At 42.4% G+C, this 22,131-nt stretch overlaps 1 protein-coding gene across 2 annotated transcripts in view; it reads right to left on the minus strand.

Annotated features, from left to right (window-relative positions):
* The window catches only part of PDK3 (pyruvate dehydrogenase kinase 3), a 78,758-nt gene that overhangs the window by 36,927 nt on the left and 19,700 nt on the right, over positions 1-22,131 (minus strand). For both annotated transcript variants that reach the window (XM_052663025.1, XM_052663023.1), the window contains exons 2-5: positions 15,920-16,061; positions 11,097-11,168; positions 6,895-7,079; positions 4,290-4,379 (exon numbers count right to left, since the gene is read on the minus strand). In XM_052663025.1, coding sequence (XP_052518985.1) covers positions 4,290-4,379; positions 6,895-7,079; positions 11,097-11,168; positions 15,920-16,061 — 489 coding nt within the window. The remainder of the gene's footprint in view (positions 1-4,289; positions 4,380-6,894; positions 7,080-11,096; positions 11,169-15,919; positions 16,062-22,131) is intronic.

A 22,131-nucleotide genomic window follows, 5' to 3' on the forward strand; every position in this document is an offset into this window, starting at 1 on the left:
TATGGTGCAATTTATGATTTATGAAGGTGGCAGAAGAGCTGATGGTGTGGAAGTTGCTTCAAAGGTTCATGCACTTTCAGAATTTAAAACCAGCCCCCACTGTTGTCTTCCTTAAAGAAAGAGGTTATTAAGAAGTGAAAAACAAGGTTTGAAAGAAGTGGTGGGGAGTGGGAAGCAGGGCAGCCCTTGCCCCGCCCCTCCCGAGTGTGAGGGGTAGCCGTGCATTGGGGAAGGTGGCAGAGGGGCGTGGGGGTAAGCTTTGCCTTTCAGTTGTGCCAGACAAGCAGTAGGAATGACTCCATGAGAGGATGGATGGAATAAACTGTGTTCACCCTAACAAGTGGGTTTGCTGAGTACAAAGTCAAAAAGGGCAGGAGAAGGAGTGAAGATAAAGCTGTGAGCGAGCCCAGAATGAGGGAGGGAGCCATCTGGCCCAGGGTCAAAGCCTCGACTGAAAAGGCCCAAGAAAGCAGGAGACACGAACTTCTAAGTTTTTTCTTTCAAATACTGACCCAACTGTCTTGCACATAATCCTCGGCTAGTGTTTGGTACAAAACTTCTGTCTCTGAGAAAAGTGATGCAAGCATGGATGAGAGTTAATTCCAGCCTTTTAGGAATTTATACCCCCATTAGAGCTTCCCTGGTGGCTCAGCTGGTAAAGAATCTACCTGCAATGCAGGAGACCTGGGTTCAACCCCCGGGTTGGGAAGATCTAGAGAAGGGAAAGGCTACCCACTCCAGTATTCTGGCCTGGAGAATTCCATGGACCGTATAGGCCATGGGGTTGCAAATAGTCGGACACGACAGAGCAACTTTCGCTTTCACTTTAGAAAGACCAACAGGAGCATTGCTACAAATGATGCCAAGCCCAGGCAGGATTGAGTAAGAGTCACACAGACAAAAAGGGCTGCAAACACCAGCTCTTGCTCTCCGCCAGCGTCCAGCCTCCTCCTCTGACTCACCGGACAGCAGCGCTAACGACTGCCGAGAATGCCCATTAGTTCTCTACTTACACTAACTCATGGCTACGACCTCTCTAAAAATCAGTGAGAGGCTTTTTGTGGAGAAACACTGAGATGATTAAAAAAAAAGGAGTATATTTTTACAGCTTTATCATAAAGAACTGCAAACATAGACATAAGCACAGAGCACAGTGTCAAGAATCCCTGTGTGCTCATCACAAGACTCAACGCTTCGCAACACAGCCCAGTCTTTCTCACTGCCCACTCTCTGGAGTCAATCCCACATGGCATTTTGTATCAAGTGTGGTATCTCAAAGAACCTCTCTTGAAGCTAAGGATGCCTTTAAAACGAACATAACCACAATGCCAATATCACATCTACAAAATTAACAATGTTTCTTGGATATCTGGGCTTCCCTAATGGCTCAAATGGTAAAGAATCTGCCTGCAATGCGGGAGACCTGGGTTCAATCCCTGATTTGGGAAGATACCCTGGAGAAGGGAATTGCTACCCCCTCTAGTGGGTATCATCAAATATTCAATTGTTTTATCAATGTCCTGCTGCTGCTGCTGCTGCTGCTGCTAAGTCACTTCAGTCGTGTCTAACTCTGTGCAACCCCATAGACGGCAGCCCACCAGGCTCTCCCGTCCCTGGGATTCTCCAGGCAAGAATACTAGAGTGGGTTGCCATTTCCTTCTCCAATGCATGAAAGTGAAAAGTCAAAGTGAAGTCGCTCAGTCATGTCTGACTCTTAGCGACCCCATGGACTGCAGCCTACCAGGCTCCTCCATCCATGGGATTTTCCAGGCAAGAGTACTGGAGTGGGGTGCCATTGCCTTCTCCTTATCAATGTCCTAAATGATTTTAAATATTTTATAATTTATGCCTGAATATTCATTGGAAGGACTGATGCTGAAGCTGAAGCTCCAATAACTTTGGCCACCTGATGTGAAGAGCTGACTTTCTAGGAAAGATTGAAGGCAGGAGGAGAAGGGGATGACAGAGCATGAGATGGTTGGATGCCATCACTGACTCAATGGACATAAGTTTGAGCAAACTCCAGGAGATGGTGAAGGACAGGGAAGCCTGGCATGCTGCAGTCCATGGGGTCGCAAAGAATCAGACAAGACTTAGTGACTGAACAACAACAATTTATGCCAGAAACAAACACAAAGGCACCAACTTATTACACAATCAATGGTATAAGTGAGAAGGCACATGACTCATGGGATTGCCCCAGGACGCTCATGAACTTGTCTACCTCCAGCCCTTGTTGGGTGCTTGCCCTGCTTCAGGAGCTCTACTTATGTTTACTCATTGAACCCTAGGATACAGGTGAATTGCCAAGAGCACCATTTTATTGATGAAGAAACTGAGGCCCAAGATGTTATATAACATGTCCAAGGTCACCTAGCTCATCTAAATGTCTATCAGCTGATGAACAGATAAAACAAAATGCAGTCTATTCACACAATGGAATAGTATTCAACCATAAAAAGAAATGAAGTACTGATTTATGTTACAACATGGATGACACTTGAAAACATTATGCTAAGGGAAAGAAACCAATCACAAAAGACCACACACTGTATCACTTCATTTACATGAAATGTCCAGAATCGGAATATCTGTAGAGACAGAAAGTAAACTAGTGGTTGCCTAAGGCTGGGGAGAGGGGCAGTGGGGAATGACTGCTAATGGGTATGGGGTTTTCTTTGTGGGGTGATGAAACACTTCTAAAATTGGATTATGGTGACAGCTGCACAACTCTGAACATACTAGAAATCCCTGAATTGTACACTTTAAATGAGTGAATTGGATGGTATGTGAATTGTACTGCAATAAAGCCTTTTTTTTTTTTAAGTAAATTACCAGAGGTTGGACATCTCTGAAGCCAAGCAGTATTTATTGACCATGTACACAGGCATATACTAAGTTCTAGGTGAGTTGCAATTTAAGTATAAGACAAAAACCCTGACTTCAAATTGCTGGCAGTTCAAGAGAAAAGGCATCTATGCAATGTATCAATATTATAATGCCCTTTTGCTTTATGGATATGTGTCTTGTCGTCCATAAGACACATATGGCAGTTGACTATGTGAACCAGGTTTTCTAGATCATAAAAGCTACTGGGCCAGGGCCAGGAGAACATACAAGCCCTGGTCAGACGGATCCTGCTTCCCTCCGCTGCCAGGGGCCTGCAGACGGTTATCTTGTAAGAGAGAAACCTACAGGTATATTCGGGAGCTGAAGCTGAGCCTATCTACTTATAACTGGAGTAATGTGAGTACATGTTTTCTAACTAAACAGAGGCCAAGGCAGCCTGACAAGCCTTGGCTGAGCTAAGGCTACCGGGGGGATATCCAGGGTAACCAAATATTAGTAACACAGGTTTTCCTTAGCTTCAGCGGCTGAAAATCTGGTGTTTCCCCACCAGGGAGGCTGCCCACACTGGGTCCTCTCCCTTGGCCCTCTAAGCTTCGATGGCAAAGGTCACTCCACTTTAGGCGGACTTGAGAGCTTTGCCAAAGAGACCAAGCCCTCCTCTACCTGTTCTCACCTAGCTACACAATCCAGATAAAGGAAGAGCAAGAGAGATCCTGATGACGATCTGGGAGAGCAATGGTCATGACAGGGTAAGATGTGGGTTTAGAGGAAGGCTGCAGGAGACACGATCCAGGAAAGGGGACAGTCTCAGAATGTGAGGCTGCGTGGGGTAACCATAACACCAAAAAAAACTGGAGAGAGCCAGGAACCCGCTCAATGATTTACAACCAGGAAGGCTTTCTGGAGCTAGCATTTACCTTAAGTGAAAATTGAGGAAAATGCTGTTCTAATGGGCTCTGTTGTACCCTGAGGCTAGTGGAACAGAGCCCAGCTCAATGTCCAGTGAACCCATGAGCGCAAATGCCTCATAGAACCTACAACCTGGAGGGCATGTCAGTAAGATGTCTACTTTTTAACCAATGCGTGAATTCAGCTGAATTTTACAACAAAGGTTTATATTCTCAAATTTTCAGACAGTGGTGGCAATCAAAACCTAGACTCTTACTTAAACTCATAAATATTTACTATTTAGCTAGAACTACAAGAAAAACCCTGGTCCGTGAAGTAGAAACTCCCATCTTGAGCATTACAAACTATGCATCATTGCCTGAGCTGCCAAGAAAGATCATATTTGGATCATGTGGCTTGGGCCCACAGTGGTCTGATGAACCAGCAAACAGTTCAGTGCCATAACCCTACAGCCAAGCTGCCTCAACGAAACTGCATCCCTAACACATCCCAATGAAACCAAATCCCTAACATGACACTGGCCTCCTTACCTTTCACAACATCAGCAACGTTGCAGGTGGGATCAATACTTCCGATGTGTTTCGGATGCGCAGGATTGGTGTCATCGCCAAACAGAAGTGCTAAACACATCCAAGAGAAAAGGGAGAGGATTAAAAACACACCCAGCTAGGATGGTCAGGCAGAGATGAATTCGGGGCTTTTAGGTTTTGAAAAGATCCTCTCATTGTGAAAGCTGTTTTAGCATCCACAGTGACTTAGCCTAACAGAATCCACTCAACTGGTTGGTGATCAGTTATCGTACAATGGAGGACCTGCCATGCCATGAAACCTGCCCCATGCAGTTAGCAGGTCCTAAAGCAGCAACATGAAGCACGTATCCAACCTGCTCTCCCCAACCCAATGTGATCTGGTTGAAAAACAGCTTCCTTTCATCCTGAGTCAAGTTAACCTACCTTCTCAGCACTATCCGAGAAAGTTATTCCAACATTCACTAAATATTTACAAAATAGTCTGCAGCATTAGGCTAGGTTTACAAAGGGTATTTTACCATGAACACTTCAAATGCCTCGATCATAGAAGTTACTTTCACCATACCACACTATTTGTGCAAGCGTTTTTAAGAGAACACTCAACTACTTTCATAATATAGAAGGTTGGCAAAATTTTACTTCTGAAAAAAAGCCCAAGTTGTGGTACATATATACAATAGAATATTACTCAGCCATAAAAAGGAATGAATTTGAGTCAGTTCTAGGAAGGTGGATGAGCCTAGAGTCTCTCATACAGAGTGAAATAAGTCAGAAAGAGAAAAGAAAGTATCAGATATTAACGCATATATATGGATTCTAGAAAAATGGTACTGATGAACCTATCTGAAGGTCAGGAATAGAGATGGAGATGCGAGAACAGACTTATGGACACAGCAGGGAAGGAGAGGCTGGGACAATTAAAGATAGTAGCACTGACATATACACACAAAGTGAAGTCACTCAGTCATGTCCGACTGTGACCCCATGGACTGTAGCCCACCAGGCTTCTCCAACAGTGGGATTTTCCAGGCAAGAGTACTGGAGTGGGTTGCCATTGCCTTCTCCAGGGGATCTTCCCGACCCAGGGACTGAACCCGGGTCTCCTGCATTGTAAGCAGACGCTTTACTGTCTGAGCCACCAAGGAAGTCCATTACACACAACCACGTGTAAAATAGACAGCTAGTGGGAAGTTGCCATATGACACAGGGAGCTCAACCTGGTGCTCTGTGACAACCTAGAAGGCTGGGATGGGGTGGGAGGGAGGTTCAAGAGAGAGGACAATTTATACAATAAATTTATAATGTATACAATTGTATACTTTATAATTATAAAATATGCATAATTTTGGCTGATTCATGTTGTTGTATGGCAGAAACCAACACAACAAATTATCCTCCAATTAAAAATAAATTTTTTTAAAAAGTCAAAAGGAGACCCCTTCAAAGAAAAAAGCAATCTGAATGCAAATGTTTATACGTGTGCCTATTTTTAAGTCAAATAAGAAATGGGAAATAACTTATACTACACAAAAGGAGAATGCTTAAATAAAATAGGTGAAGGTTTTAATTATGAAAGAGGACAAACATGGGCATTAGGCCAATATGTAAAGTGCCAAATGATTAAGTGGAAGAAAAACAAGAGATGTGCAAGTTTAATGATTGAAAACCATGTACATATATATGTGGACACACATATTCAGGTCAGAAAGAAACTGCAGTTATCTAAGTAGTTTAATTCAATAGTATTGGGGTTCTTTTTTTTTTTCTTTTAAATTTCCTGTAAATTGCCAAACATTTACATTTTCAAGAGACATACATTTAGAACAAACCCACATTTAACAGCTGCATAACATTTGTTTATCCAAATAAAGTAATATTACTAAAATAAAGATGCTCTGTCCATTTTCTGACTTAACAAAAAGGATGAATTCGACTCTAGACACTAGATGCTTTTTTCATAAAAATTATGAAATCGGACAGAGACACACTGAAAATGAGTTTAAAAGTTTTTGTGGAGATAATTTTAGTTATTCTTTTCTTATCTGCTTATCAGCCTAGATAGGAGAGTAAAACTCTCAATACAAGATTAGGGTTTGACAATTCCACATAATCTGATTTCACTGATCACTGTGAAATGTAAGATCAATTGCTCATATTGCCAACATGCCAATTTAATATTCTTAGTATCATTATCTCAGGTTTGTTTTTAAAACCAAAAAAAGAAACCATGTGCCATCGTGGATAAAGATTAGAACTGACTCTAGAGACACTGGAAGTATTCAGAGATGAACACCAGAGTGCCAGGTGCCTGTCAGATACTATGCCCCACCAGGAACATAACAGCAGAGGCTTAAATGGCAGGCAGTGGTCCTGTCTCTAATATGAGTATCTAATATGAGTATCCAAAAAGCGTTTCAAGGATTCCCTTGAGCGTTCTAAAGATTAGCCTTTTCATAGATAGAACTCACTTAGGAAAAACTGACCTAGAAGTAAAATTTCTAGACAAAAATGCAGATCAGTAATTGAAAGTGAAGCAATAGGAAAACATTTGGGCAAAATCACTCTGGTTATCTTTTCAAAACTGGACCAAGAATACCCAACTTACTGTGCTGGTTAATAAGCATGCGGAAAGAGATGCGGTTGGTATAAAATCGGTCCAGAAAATACTGGATGTTACTGCTAATGAATGGATCAAACCCAAACTTCTCCTTGTACTCGATCACTCCTTGGGCCATTGTAGGAACCACATCATTGTGTCTATTTCTGACTTTAATTAGGACTTGTAGAAAGCTGCATGGGAAGGAAACAAAAAAAGTGGTCAGTCTTTAGGTTTCATGGACTAATGCACAAATTTCCCAGCTTTATTTTGGAACTATTTACCTGCTGGTATTTTTATAGGCAGAGCCATCATTATCATCATAGGCTACAAGGAAGTACTCACAAGAAACTAAAGGATTACCCAGTTTTCGCTTGAAACTTTCTACAGAAAGTCTTCCTTCGGAAATACTTAACTTCTTAAATAAAGAAACAGAATGCTCAAATACCTTTTCAGGAATCCACTGACTTTCTAGATAAATGATTACATATGAAACAGACCCTATAAATGTTTGCTGAATACATAAGTGCAGAATTTATTGATGTTTCTTCTGACAACATGAAGACAATACCAAAAATCTCCAAGGATTTATGATGGACTCTTAAAAAGATAGCTTCCATGAAGAAATAAATGGTGTCAAACTGTTTAAAAGCAAAATTTTGAAGCAAATTTCTCACAGCAGTAAAATAGTGATGGAACACAGATAGAACAAAGGTGATTAAGACAAACCTATTCAAATGTTTGGGTACATTATTGTAAAGGTGTAGAGGGAAAACTATATTGAGAATGGTAAGTAAGAACAGAAAGGCAAGTCGATGGAACCAAATAAAAACCTTGGCACCAGGATCAAGGATGAATGAGAAGGTGTGGGTAAAAATTCAGCAATACTGATGATGAAGTGGCAATGTAAGTCAGTAGGGAAACAAATTAGTTGGGATAGCTGACTAACAATGTAAGTCATGCCCCAATTTTAAACCTTACGCCCAAAAATGGATTAAAAAACTTAAATGTAAAAGGGTGAAATTGTAGAAAAGAAAGAAGAAAACCAGGTGAGTGAGTATATAACCCTGGGAGTAAGGAAGACTGTTCTAAGCCTAATACCAAAGGCAGAAACCATGAAGAAACAAATCATAGGACTGTCTAGGATCTCAGCAATTTTATAAGGACACAAGAAAAGTGAAATCTGAGAAATATATATTCACAAGAGTTACTATTCTTAGTAAAGGAAAAGATGACCACACCCTAACAGAAAACTAGGCAAGGGGCCTGGTATCAATAGAAAATGTACCAGAGGGCACACAAATGCCAATAACTTCACCTTCGAAATAATAAAAGAAAAGCAAATTAAAACAATGCAACACTATGCTTACCGGACTGGCAAAGAATAACCACTGCTGGCTAGAGAGTGGGCACGTAGCTGATGAATTTCTAGGGGCGACTGAGCAGCCTGTATCAAAAGCCCAAAGAAAGTTATTCCCCTCCCAGGAACTGACTCTAGGAAAAGAACTGGACAAGGTCAACAGCCGTATTTCAGAACTGTTCTTCAGAGCACTACTTAGGGTACCAAGAAGACCACAAACTATTCTAAACCCAGTAACAGGAGGTCAAGTCATCTGACTTATCTACAGGCAGACCACTATGAAATTACTAACAGTGGTGTAGACCTATAATGCTGACACTGTTATCTTTGTAAAAAACAAAACAAAACATTCTGTACATATAGAAACACATACGCCAAGTTAAAAGTATGGATGGAAGGAAAATGTTAACAGTAATTCAATTTCCCAGTAATGGAAATTTGGAGTGACTATCTGCAGTCTTATGTTTCTCAATGATGAAACTCTTCTGTAATAAATACATATGTACAGAGAGAGCAAAAATGAATAAGTCAACTCAGAAATTAGAAGGTCAAAATTATTCATGAGAAATTTTCTAATGGACCATTTATCCTTTACATAATGCTCTTCCCAATGTATTCATAATGAAATATTACTAAAGTGTAACAATTCATTACAGTAGGAAAGTGACTCAACTTATCTGTAGGGAGGAGACTTGCCTCAATGGTTCAATTCTCAGACTACTTTCCCAATCTTCTGAGGCTCCTTTTCTTTTTTGCAACAAGTCTTATTTAATTTTACATTTTTGGCCACACCCAGGGCTTCCCTGGTGGTTCAGGCGGTGAAGAATCCGCCTGCAATGCAGGATACCTGGGTTCGATCCCTGGGTTTGGAAGATCCCCTAGAGGAGGCAAGGCAATCCACTCCAGCATTCTTGCCTGGAGAATTTCCACAGACAGAGGAGCCTGGTGGGCTACAGTGCATGGGGTCACAAAGAGTCAGACGCAGCTGAGTGATTAAGCACAGCACTGTGGCACATGGAACCTTAGTTCCCTGATCAGAGATCGAACCGTCACCCCCTGCATAAGAAGACAGAGATTTAACCACTGGACCACTATGGAAGTCCCAGGACTCTTCCAAACTTTGTCATTATGATCAACATCCTCATCTTCCTTGCTACTTTCACTTTACTTATGATTTCCCTGCTCACGACTCCTGTATAACTCTCACTGAGCAGAAAAGGCTGCTATGATGAACAGGACTCCCCATTCCTTCCTTTACCACAAGCATCTGGCTTCTACAACCCCAAGTCTCCCAACTAGCTTCATGGCAACCTGGGCAGGTTACTGAAACTCACTGAGAGCTGTTATCATTACAATCTCGTACACACTGGATCCAGAAGTTGGCAGCTTCTAAAGGCTTGTGTCCATAAATCACAGGACTGCAGGAAGTACACAGCAGAAATGTAACATCACAGATGCTCACAAACCTATATCCCCAAATCTGAAGCTAGAGAGGTCAGTCAGCGAAACAAACTGTCACTAGCTAAGGACTTTGGTGAAAACAAACCTTCTGGATTCAATTCATTTAACTTTGATAACTTAAATGACAGCAAAGGCCTGTAACAAGGAAAGCGTTACAGCCAGGGCTCTAATCCAATGCCTCCTCTTCCACATTTCATAGACCCATTAACAAAACATCTCGCGAAGTAAAAACAGTTCAGGTCTTTTTTTCCTTTGCATTTTAATTTACAAGTACATCCGACCTAGCTACTCACAACTCAGACCAGCAATTCTGGCAACATGGTGCATTGCAAAGAGCAACTGTACTGAGGGAGAGTAAACATGACTTAGAGACTCAGCTCTGCTCCAAACTGATGTTACAATCTTGGGGAAGTCACTTCCCATCTTGTACCTCATTTTCCTTATCTGTGAATTAAGACTGCTGGGTTAAATGCCTCGAGCTAAGGTCACTTATGTAACGTGATATTTCTCAGTTCTTTTTATGGAACACCTACACGTAATGCATTTGGTTGTCACAATGATGTGGGCCAGGTTTCTACTTGGAAATTCCTCAGCACAACGGGCCTGCTGTATGCATTCAATGATGGGTATATGAAAGAGGAGAAAAATAATGGGAAGAGGTCACAATTTCTCTTGGCGGGAGAAAAAACACACTCAGAGCTGGGTGTTTTCTGGTTAAATGAAAAAGAAAAACTGGAAATATTTCCCATCAGCATGCAAAGTTAGCAGTCTCCGTGCCTAATAGCAGCAATAGAATTCAGAAGAGTTATGTTAATAGCATACTTTTATGCTTCTCCAGAATAAAAGCATTATCTTTTCTCTGAGCTCAAATGTAATTACTGCATTGAAACTTTAAAAACAAATCATAAGGGACTAAGTACATAAACGCATGTATACACAGAGGTCAGTGCATTCTTAAAACTACCACTAGGTGGAACATTTACTGCAATATTTACAGTGGGTGCCCAGCACCAGTTCACCAGAAAGAAGCACAAATATTAAGAATTAGATCATGAGGTGTAATTTGAAAGGTCTCCTGGTACTAGTTAAATTCTTAGCTCGAATTTATAGAGTGGGGAGGGAGGTGGGAAGGGGGGGTCAGGATGGGTGGGGGAAGAGACACACATGTATACCTGTGGCGGATTCATGTTGATATATAGCAAAAACCATCACAATATTGTAAAGTAATTATCCTCCAATTAAAATTAATTAAAAAACTGCAGTGTTGAGCTGTTACCCATTAAGAAACCTAATGCCTCCATCCCACTTGTACTTCTTGGCTCTCAGTGACATGAGTTCCATTTACCAAAACATTTTTTTGACTTTCAGGTAAGTTTGGTATCCTACTTACTTATCCAAGACCTGAGGATCTTCAGGGCTCTTATTTTCATATTCTAGAAGTTCAAGAAAACTCTGCATATACCTGAAAAAGAGATACTGTGTTAGTTGCCTACCCAACATCCAGCCTCCTTCCCCTCTTCCTTTGTCACCAGCCAGTTCAGTCATGTCCAACTCTTCGTGGCCCCAATGGACTATACAGTCCATGGAATTTTCTAGTCCAGAATACTGGAGTGGGTAGCCATTCCTTTCTCCAGGGAATCTTCCCACCCCAGGGATCGAACCCAGGTCTCTCGCATTGCAGGAGGATTCTTTACCGTCTGAGCCACCAGGGAAGCCTTCAGTTCAGTTCAGTCGCTCAGTCATGTCCAACTCTTTGCGACCCCATGAATCGCAGCATGCCAGGCCTCCCTGTCCATCACTAATTCCCAGAGTTCACTCAGACTCACGTCCATCGAGTCCATGATGCCATCCAGCCATCTCATCCTCGGTCGTCCCCTTCTCCTCCTGCCCCCAATCCTTCCCAGCATCAGCGTCTTTTCCAATGAGTCAACTCTTCACATGAGGTGGCCAAGTACTGGAGTTTCAGCTTAAGTATCATTCCTTCCAAAGAAATCCCAGGGCTGATCTCCTTCAGAATGGACTGGTTGGATCTCCTTGCAGTCCAAGGGACTCTCAAGAGTCTTCTCCAACACCACAGTTAAAAAGCATCAATTCTTTGGTGCTCAGCTTTCTTCACAGTCCAACTCTCACATCCATACATGACCACTGGGAAAATCATAGCCTTGACTAGACGGACCTTTGTTGGCAAAGTAATGTCTCTGCTTTTCAATATGCTATCTAGGTTGGTCATAAGCCTTAGAGTACCTTAAATTTCCACCCAGGTATCCATCCAATCCCCTCGCTCTCCCATGGAACCCAAGTGCTTCAGGGGAAGCTGATACTATGCAGAGCTCCTGAGTGACCAGTTTTCCTCTGGGTAATCCTATTCCTCTTTTCACTAATTCCTAATTAGTCTGATAGTCCTGGTCTAAGCCTGTCATTGCATTGCATTCCCTTGAACTCAGGGGGTTGGCTCAAGAATGGAGCCTCAATTCAGGTCACTAAAATGGTGGCTCAGAGGATAAAGCGTCTGCCTGCAATGCAGGAGACCCAGGTTCGATCCCTGGGTTGGGAAGATCCCCTGGAAAAGGAAATGGAAACCCACTCCAGTATTCTTGCCTGGAGAATCCCATGGACAGAGGAGCCTGGTGGGCTACAGTCCACGGGGTTGCAGAGAGTCAGACACAACTGAGTGACTTCAAAAAAAAGAGAGCAGATTTGCTGGTGGTCTTTGGGAGAGAGGTGCATGGATGTAAAGCCTGGAACTGCTGCAGCTATTCTGTCACCAGGAGAAAATCCAGTCAGAACAGACGACAAGATGGTTGGATGGCATCACCAACTCGATGGACTTGAGTTTGAACAAGCTCCAAGAGTTGGTAATGGACAGGGAAACCTGGCCTGCTACAGTCCACGGGGTCACAAAGAGTCGGACATGACTGAGTGACTGAGCTGAACTGAATGAAGTCAACCCCATGGAAAGTAGGACCTTGAAAATCTCGTGACTCTCTGAATTACACCAACTCCAAAAGGTCATCCTATGGGAGGATCTTAGTTACCATTTATTGCTTCAGTCAGGCTTAGTTGGATTTTCTGCTAACTTGCTAATACACATATCCTAACTGGGACACAAGTCTATAGTTTGATTACCAAAAAAAAGTGCAGAATATTTAATAAGCAAGTGTGTGATCCTGAAAAGGATGCTAAGAAGTTAGAATCAGAAATAAAGAAGATTCCTTCTCAGAGTTAACCTAAATTCATCAACATGTGCATGGAGGAGAAAGAATGCCTCTTCTCAGTTCAGTCACTCAGTCGTGTCCAACTCTTTGCAACCCCATGGACTGCAGCACACCAGGCCTCCCTGTCCATCACCAACTCTGGGAGTTTACCCAAACTCCATTGAGTCAGTGATGCCATCCAACCAGCTCATCGTCAACCTTCTCCTCCATCTTCAACCTCTCCCAGAATCAGAGTCTTTTCAAATGAGTCAGTTCTTTGCATCAGGTGGCCAAAGTATTGGAGTTTCAGTTGCAACATCAGTCCTTCCAACGAATATTCAGGACTGATTTTCTTTAGAATGGATGGGTTGGATCTCCTTGCAGTCCAAGGGACTCTCAAGAGTCTTTTCCAATACCACAGTTCAAAAGCATCAATTCTTCGGCGCTCAGCTTTCTTTATAGTCCAACTCTCACATCCATATGTGACCACTGGAAAAACCATAGCCTTGACTAGACGGACCTTTGTTGGCAAAGTAATGTCTCTGCTTTTTTAATATGCTGTCTAGGTTGGTCATAACTTTCCTTCCAAGGAGTAAGCGTCTTTTAATTTCATGGCTGCAATCACCATCTGCAGTGATTTTGGAGCCCCCCCAAAATAAAGTCTGTCACTGTTTTCACTGTTTCCCCATCTAGCCTCTTTTAGGCCCTTTGAAACAGGTCCTGTTGTTGATTAGGAATACCAACATATCTCAGTCAGTGCCAGCTGACTATAATGTGTCCAATATAGATCTGGAGAATGGAGGATATAACGCGATTCAGAGATTCCAATTACTCAGAAGTGTGTGAGCTCTGCTTTGGGTCTGAACATGTCTGAACAAATTACCCCTTATCCTAATTATTTTTAGTAACTAATTACTACTAATCCTACTCTTCTGCTTTGGATAGAGGATGAGGGCATGCCACCAACTGAACATGACTGCTTAGCTTATAAACACATAAACAGGAATGACGTCTTATTAATCAGCCTCACCTGAACTTTGTGACAATGCATGACACTAAAGCATGTTCATCTCAGGATAATTTTTTAATATGGTTTCTGAGCATTTAAGGCTATGAATTAGACACTGTTAAAATCATTAGGTCAAGCCATCCTAAGAGGCCACAGTCAGCCATCCACAGTGATACCCTCAGGCCTGCCACATGTCAGCAGATTTTCAGGCTGGCACACCATCCTTACAGAAGGGGATGTCATTTAAAAAGATCTTATAAGTGGAAAGAGGTCAAAGATTATGCTGAGCTTCTCAGCCTGCAAGTCAAGAAGACACGGAGAACACACTTGACTCAGGTGAGTTTCACGGCCCAGTATACTCAAGATTCACTTTCGAAAAGAAAAGGAAACGACAGATCACGATGACGCATGCTCCTGAACTGGATTCCGAGATCAGGGTGATACAGTAATATTGAAAGATAGCTAGCCTACCCAGAATTTCCGGCCCAGTAGCAGGCCCCTAATAGTGCTTATATACTTCATGGTGGAAAATCTCTTATCATGGTCTCAAGAGCAATAAGAAAGTCTCATGCAAGCAAGCATAATACTTGCTGCTTCTAAAACAAGCTATGAATTCAGGGCAAAATCCAACTGACTCTGAGATGGAAGCCAAGGTCGCTGCCTCTCTGAGCTATCCTGGGTCCTGGGTCTGCTGCGCCAGCCATGGCTGCCTGTCTGGGAGAGGGAACTGAATACTGTACCTCTAAGACCACCCACAGACTGCTTCTCAGATGACTCATTCTCAACCCTTTAGAATGTACTATAACCAGCATTACTGAGGAATGACTGGTAAACGGCCATCCTCCAGTAGTCCGGTCTCCATTAACCCTCTAGCCACCAACTAATGAATGGCTCCACTCTCCTTGTATCCAGCCTCACGCACTCCTCCCGCTTTCTCCATGGGGACTTGCTCTCTGCTTGGAGAATACAGAGGAGACATGCAAGCATTTCCATGTAAATCCCTTTCTAAAAATACACCACCTGGTCTTCCCTCCTACCATTCAGCCACTGCCTCGCACTCTGCCTACCGAGTGGGCAGTTCAGTCACAAACTCAATTTCCTCAATTAGACAGCACGTGCTTTAAGCATCACATTAAGTTCTCCTGTTACAGATTTTTCAGCCTTTTCATGGGGCAGATGCAGCACAGCAGGTGGCTGATCTTTTTCACTTGGACATTCCCCTTCAAATGACTTAATTTGTCCTAAAATAAGTATGATCTTCCAAAAACTTTTTTAAAAGGAAAAACAGAAAAAACCATGATGGAGACTGGGTCAAAGTAACCACATTCCCCTAGTCAAAGAAAGAATCGGGAGACCTGCTCACAGGGGCCACTGCATTGGTATTCTTTCCATAATTTTCTTCACTTCCCTATTTTTTTTCCAATGAAAAATCACATTTATAACCCAAAAAATTTTAAGTCAAGAAAGTGTCTGGTACAGTTGAGAAGTTATTTCCCTTAGGACAATTATACACTGTCTTGAGATTTCTCCACCACCACCCCTCCCCCTCAGAAAAACTTGGGACTTCACTGGTGGTCCAGCAGTTAAGACTCTGCCTTCCAACGTAGGGGCTGTGGGTTCAGTCCCTGGTCGGGGAGCTAAGATTCCACATGACTCAGGGCCAAAAACCTAAAACATGCAACAGAAGCAATGCTGTAACAAATTCAACTGACTTTAAAAATGGTCTGCATCAAAAAGAAAAAAACTTAAAACTCTCAATTACCTGAAAATTCAGATTTATAACCAGAAAAAAATTGAAAAGTCAAAGAAGTGTCTCATACAGTTGAAAAGCATTTTCCTTAGGATAACAGTTAAAAAAAAAAAAAGCCCTTTAATTACCTAAGAAACCCAGCTATCCTGAATGAGTCATACCCACAGGAAGCAGTATGTGTACTTTTAGGGAGAATGGTCCCAATGTCAAATGTTCTGAGCATTCTGGGTAGACCCATCTGCCCCACACTATGTACTTACCAGCTCTGAACCAATCCCACAGAAGGGCGGTTAAGCAAGTTCTCCGGCAGAAGATTAACTTCTCTCATTGTGTTAGCCAGGCGCACAGGAAGCTCCTTTCGTAGGAACATATATGAAGTTTTCTCACACGCATTATCTCTCCCTATTAACAGATGAAAAATGTTCCATGATTTTATACCCTAACAGATGGAATAATAAAGGGTTCTCATGGTAGCCCCAGAGAAGGCGATGGCACCCCACTCCAGTACTCTTGCCTGGAAAATCCCATGGACGGAGGAGCCTGGTGGGCTGCAGTCCATGGGGTCACTAACAGTTGGACACGACTGAGCGATTTCACTTTCACTTTTCACTTTCATGCATTGGAGAAGGAAATGGCAACCCCCTCCAGTGTTGTTGCCTGGAGAATCCCAGGGACGGGGGAGCCTGGTGGGCTGCCGTCTATGGGGTCGCACAGAGTTGGACACGACTGAAGCGACTTAGCAGCAGCAGCATGGTAGCCCAGTGACTGGCTGGGAAGAAAACATTAAGTAACCCTGCAGTCTCTAGTTAAATCTTTATCCTCTGAAATAGCAAGCTTAAGAAAATAATTTAATTAGAATAGAAAAGGAGTCTTTATTCCAAGAGGCAACCTCGAAAGCTATGTTTTTTTCCTCCGCACAAATACATCCCTAGTGTTCCCAGTGGAGGAAAGAAAAGTGACCTGGGATATAATCAGAATTTGTTTTCAAATAAACCCTGTGGGAAAACTGCCAAATAGAAAACTAGGAGAAGGTGTAAATCCACTCCTGTTCACAGGGGTTTCCAGAAGGCAGCAAACCCATTCATTCCACCGACATTCACCTACTGTGGGTCGACTGCTTCCTAAGACTTTCTTCAAACATGTTTCTCTCAGGACCAGAAAGCAGCCACAGACCCTGGGTCTGACTGAGACACAGGACTCGGGAGGTGCCCAAGAAGCCAGCTCACAGGTGCCCTCAGCAGTGGAGTGGTGGCACAGTGAGAGAAAAGATACCAGGCCACATGAAAGAGGAGACCCCGAGCCCCTTCCCTGGCTGCCATGTGACCCCAGCAGTTCCATGATTGGTCTTGCCCCCAAGCCCCACCCTGCTGTAAATCCAGCGAGGATGTGACAGCAAAGACAGGAGCTCTGGGGACAGAAATGTGCTTCAGCCTCAACTCCGCCCTTGTGGGGGGTGGGAAACCCTTCTTAAGCTTCTTAACTTCTGAGTTTCAGCTGCCTTAATCTGTAGAATAGGGATGAAACATCCATTTTTGTAAAGACGACATGTGACAACATGTACAGAGCCTGGTACAGAGCCAAGTGTTGAGTGAATGTTAGTTCTTCTGTCCTGTGATACTTACAGGTCCGGCCAAACTCCCTCACGATCGGATAGGCCTGCCCAATGCCCCATGTCCCCTGCAGGCTGCTAGGAAATGGGCCACCTCAGGGCCAGGCCTGGAGAGAAGGAAGCAGGGCTCACCTCCAAACTCTCCACTTTCTTCTGCCTATGATGAGGCAGCAAATTAGAGGTTCAGAAGTAAATCCATTCTAACACTTCTAGCCCAGTTCTGGTTTCTTCCTTTCCTGTCCTCAGCAAGTGAGACTGGAAATAAAAGAACCCACTTTTGAGGCTCATCTGCAGAACCTCTTCTGCCCAATGCCCCCTGCCCCCTTCTCCATTTCCAGAAAAGTCAGAATAAAATATTAAAGTCTTAACCCATCCCTCACTTTCCTCATTCTAACTGAGTAGTATATTGAAGGCCTCCAATAAATCTTTAATTAATCAATAATTCTGCTTTTCCCTTTTCTCCTAAGGGAAATACTCCAAAAAGGAAGAGAAGTGTAGCATCTCAGCAATGACCTTCCAACACTTACTCGATACACATTTATCTGGCCTTAGATGATTAACACAATGATTCAGGCTGCTTTGCTTCAGATTATATATATATAAATATATATATATATAAAATCATTCCTGAAATGTTCTGCATAAATATAATTTTTATGGATGAACCATTGTTCATCCAAGTGCATTAAAAATGCTGATATTTCAAAACAACTTGTGGTGAACCTCATTATAAAATGAAGGACCTATTATCTAAATTAAAATAGGCATGCACGTTTGCATGTACTAGGAGAAATAGTTTGTATCCTGGTTATATAGAAAGGACATTTTCTTTAAAAAAAAAAAAAAAGCACAAAAGAAACGATGACGTTCTCCTTGGAGAAGGAAGTTAGGGAATGGGAAAGAGCGAGAACCCTGTGGTATTGAATTGGAACTGGAAGTTATCAGCATGACCTCGGTATTCTATCTGAGTTTTGGGGGCAACAAAAGTTGACCTGCTTAAGTCGCCTTGTCCACAGCATGAGGAGCCACAGATGAACCGCACAGTGGCGGTGGGGTGGTGGGAAGCAGGATGAGAAGGAGGCTCAGGAGAGGTGACAATGGGCTGGTGACAAGGGGTGATCAGGTTCATATCTGTTCTGGAAACCCACAGGGCTAGATGGCTTCTGAGCTGAAAGGTTTTCAGATTTTAGGAAGTTAAAAAAAATACATCCACTGCAAGAAAGAGCCCAGTCTACACAGACACAAGTGCAGTACAACCTGTGAACATCCACACTGAGCAGGTAGGATCATGCCCCAAGCCACTTCAGGCCAGCTTTCACCACAGACTGAGTTTGAGCACCAAGGGTATAAAAAAAGAACTTCCATTTGTCAAGTTTTGTGGATTTCAGAATTGAGATCAAAGGTGACAGAGCCTGCAGAAGAGTAATGCCAAGATTGGATGCCAGAGATGGACTTGGGTTTAAATCCTGAGTGCCCACTGGCTTCACGAATGCCACCAAGTGTCAGGACACATCTAAGAATGGGACAGAGCTCACAGAGGTTGCAGCGAGGGTTAAAAAGCGCTTAACATTTCACATGAACAGGTTTTTTAAATTGAGAAGAGGGGACTCATTAAAGCACAATCACTAATAACACCGGATGGTAGAAAGCACAACAGCCCGAGGCCACGGGGTACCAGATCAAACGGACTGATGCTAAGCCCCGCGAGCGTGACTGCATTCCCGTTCAGCGAGGTCGCCTGTGCTCATTTGATGATTCTACGTAATTAAAAAAGGATTAAAAAGGATTAAAGTATGTTCTGTGTCCCTGCCACTCACTCTTCTTTTCTTCTAAACAAAAGCCTTGAGGCTTGCATTGGTCAACTCTGCACTAACTATAGGGCAACTAACTACAGGGCGTGGCCTGAAATAACCAAATTTCAGGAAGCATTGATTCTAGCCTTCCTAGATGATCAGCCTTTCATAAACTAGTGTTGAAAGAAATCTTATTTGTCTGTATACCCATCCCCCACCCCCATGGCACTGACTGGAGTGCCTCACCTATGGAAGCTTCTCAATGATTTACTCCAAGAATAAAGAATAGTTTCAGAAGTTTGTTTTTTTTTTTTAAAGAGTACCTGCAAAAACCTCAGGTTTTGCCTCCTACATTCTAATTTAGCTTCAGAGCTGAATTCTTTGTACTTGGATACCTTAATTATACATCAGCTTAAACAGGGGGGTGTCTTTTATCGTTAGTTAACTAGCGAGCCTAAAAATATATATGGAATGCCTGATTTTTTTAACCTTTCCGTGGTTTTCCTCTTCAAAGTTTTTTGTCCTGTGTGTTAATATTAAATACTCACTTTAAATCAAAGGGTTTCAACCATTTTTTCCAGTTAACTTACCAAAAAGACACTTTGGGTTTTAATTCAATGTCCTCTCAAAAGGGCTGTGTTTTTCTAAGGCTTCTGGCATACTGAGTATTTTCCACTTATTCTTCCCAGTCATTTGACTTCATTTTTTCCCAGCTTACTTGGCTTCTCCACATTCCTTAATTTTTATTTTCTATTTTTATTCTGCATTCCTTCATGGACTTCAAACTTATTCAAATTTACCGATTAAATCTTTCCCTAGTATTAGTTCAGAAAATGAAGAAGCAGCATTGGGTGAGAGGCATGGAAAATTCTCATTTTATGAACTTAAATACACTCGTGTATTTCTTCAACTTTTCCTTCTTTTTTGATGATCCTTTAATTCTCTTCTGTTTTCTGTTTGGTTTTCATACTTCATCCTTTCATTGAGAAGTTGGAGACAGTTACTACATTTGCAAAAAAATGTGATTGCTCTGTCTAGAAAGGTTCCAAAGAGCTTTCCAGTTCACCAAGAGACAGGATAAACAGACACAGAAACACAAATGACTTTTCCCATAAATGACTTCTGATTTAACACGGTCACCAATAAGAAAGCAGCATTTGACCAGCCTTCTGAGAGCAAGAGTACTGACTGATTATTCTCTTTCTCTGGTTTCCACTATGGCCTATATTTCTGGTGAATCTCTAATCCTCTTTTCGACCAATTTACAGCAAGTAGGAAAAAATTATTATTTCTTCAGTTAATGGAGTGATCTGATAATTAAAGCATAGGGCTGAGCACATGCCTCCCCAAAATGTAGTCTCCTGTCTGGATTACTTAAAGGCTATCTTTATCCACATCTTTCAGCTTTACTACTTGGTGGGAGATGTTTTGGGAACCAAAGCAAGGGAATCAGAGAATGGAAAAGCAAGGCAAAAATAGAAAAATTAGCAGCAGGGCACCAACATCCAACAGAATGATCAGCTCATTCTGATAATGCTGCTTTTTCTAAATATCAATTAAATGTTTGCATTTACAATGCATTTTTACCACTAACCATGTTAGAACTGGACACGGAACAACAGACTGGTTCAAAATTGGGAAAGGAGTACGTCAAGGCTGTACATTGTCACCCTGCTTATTTAACTTACGTGCAGAGTACATCATGTGAAATGCTGGGCTGGATGAATCACAAGCTGGAATCAATACTGCTGAGAGAAATATCAACAATCTCAGATATGCACATGATACCAAATTAATGGCGGAAAGCGAAGAGGAACTAAAGAGCCTCTTTAGTTCAGTTGCTCAGTCATGTCCGACTCTTTGCGACCCCACGAACCGCAGCACGCCAGGCCTCCCTGTGCATCACCAACTCCTGGAGTTCATCCAAACTCATGTCCATTGAGTTGGTGATGCCACCCAACCATCTCATCCTCTGTCATCCCCTTCTCCTCCTGCTCTCAATCTTTCCCAGCATCAGGGTCTTTCCCAATGAGTCAGCTCTTCGCATCAGGTGGCCAAAGGATTGGAGTTTCAGCTTCAACATCAGTCCTTCCAATGAATATACAGGACTGGTCTCCTTAGGATGGACTGGTTGGATCTCCTTGCAGTCCAAGGGACTCTCAAGAGTCTTCTCCAACACCACGGTTCAAAAGCATCACTTCTTTGGCACTCAGCTTTCTTTACAGTCCAACTCTCATATCCATACATGACTCCTGGAGAAACTATAACTTTGACAAGACAGACCTTTGTTGGCAAAGTAATATCTCTGCTTTTGAATATGCTATCTAGGTTGGTCATAACTTTTCTTCCAAGGAGTAAGCATCTTTTAATTTCATGGCTGCAGTCACCATCTGCAGTGATTTTGGAGCCCAAAAAAATAAAGTCTGTCACTGTTTCCCCATCTATTTGCCATGAAGTGATGGAACCAGATGCCATGATCTTCGTTTTCTGAATGTTGAGCTTTAAGCCAACTTTTTCACTCTCCTTTCACTTTCATCAACAGACTCTTTAGTTCTTCTTCACTTTCTGCCATAAGGGTGGTGTCATCTGCATATCTGAGGTTATTGATATTTCTCCCGGCAATCTTGATTCCAGCCTGTGTTTCTTCCAGTCCAGCATTTCTCATGATGTACTCTGCATATAAGTTCAATAAGCAGGGTGACAATATACAGCCCTGACGTACTCCTTTTCCTATTTGGAACCAGTCTGTTGTTCCACGTCCAGTTCTAACGTTGCTTCCTGACCTGCATACAGATTTCTCAAGAGGCAGGTTAGGTGGTCTGGTATTCCCATCTCTTTCAGAATTTTCCACAGTTTCTTGTGATCCACACAGTCAAAGGCTTTGGCATAGTCAATAAAGCAGAAATAGATGTTTTTCTGGAACTCTCTTGCTTTTTCCATGATCCAGCGGATATTGGCAATTGGATCTCTAGTTCCTCTGCCTTTTCTAAAACCAGCTTGAACATCTGGGAGTTCACGGTTTATGTATTGTTGAAGCCTGACTTGAAGAATTTTTGAGCATTACTTTACT

Source organism: Budorcas taxicolor, chromosome X (assembly GCF_023091745.1).
Source record: "Budorcas taxicolor isolate Tak-1 chromosome X, Takin1.1, whole genome shotgun sequence".
In the NCBI taxonomy this organism is placed as follows: Eukaryota; Metazoa; Chordata; class Mammalia; order Artiodactyla; family Bovidae; genus Budorcas; species Budorcas taxicolor.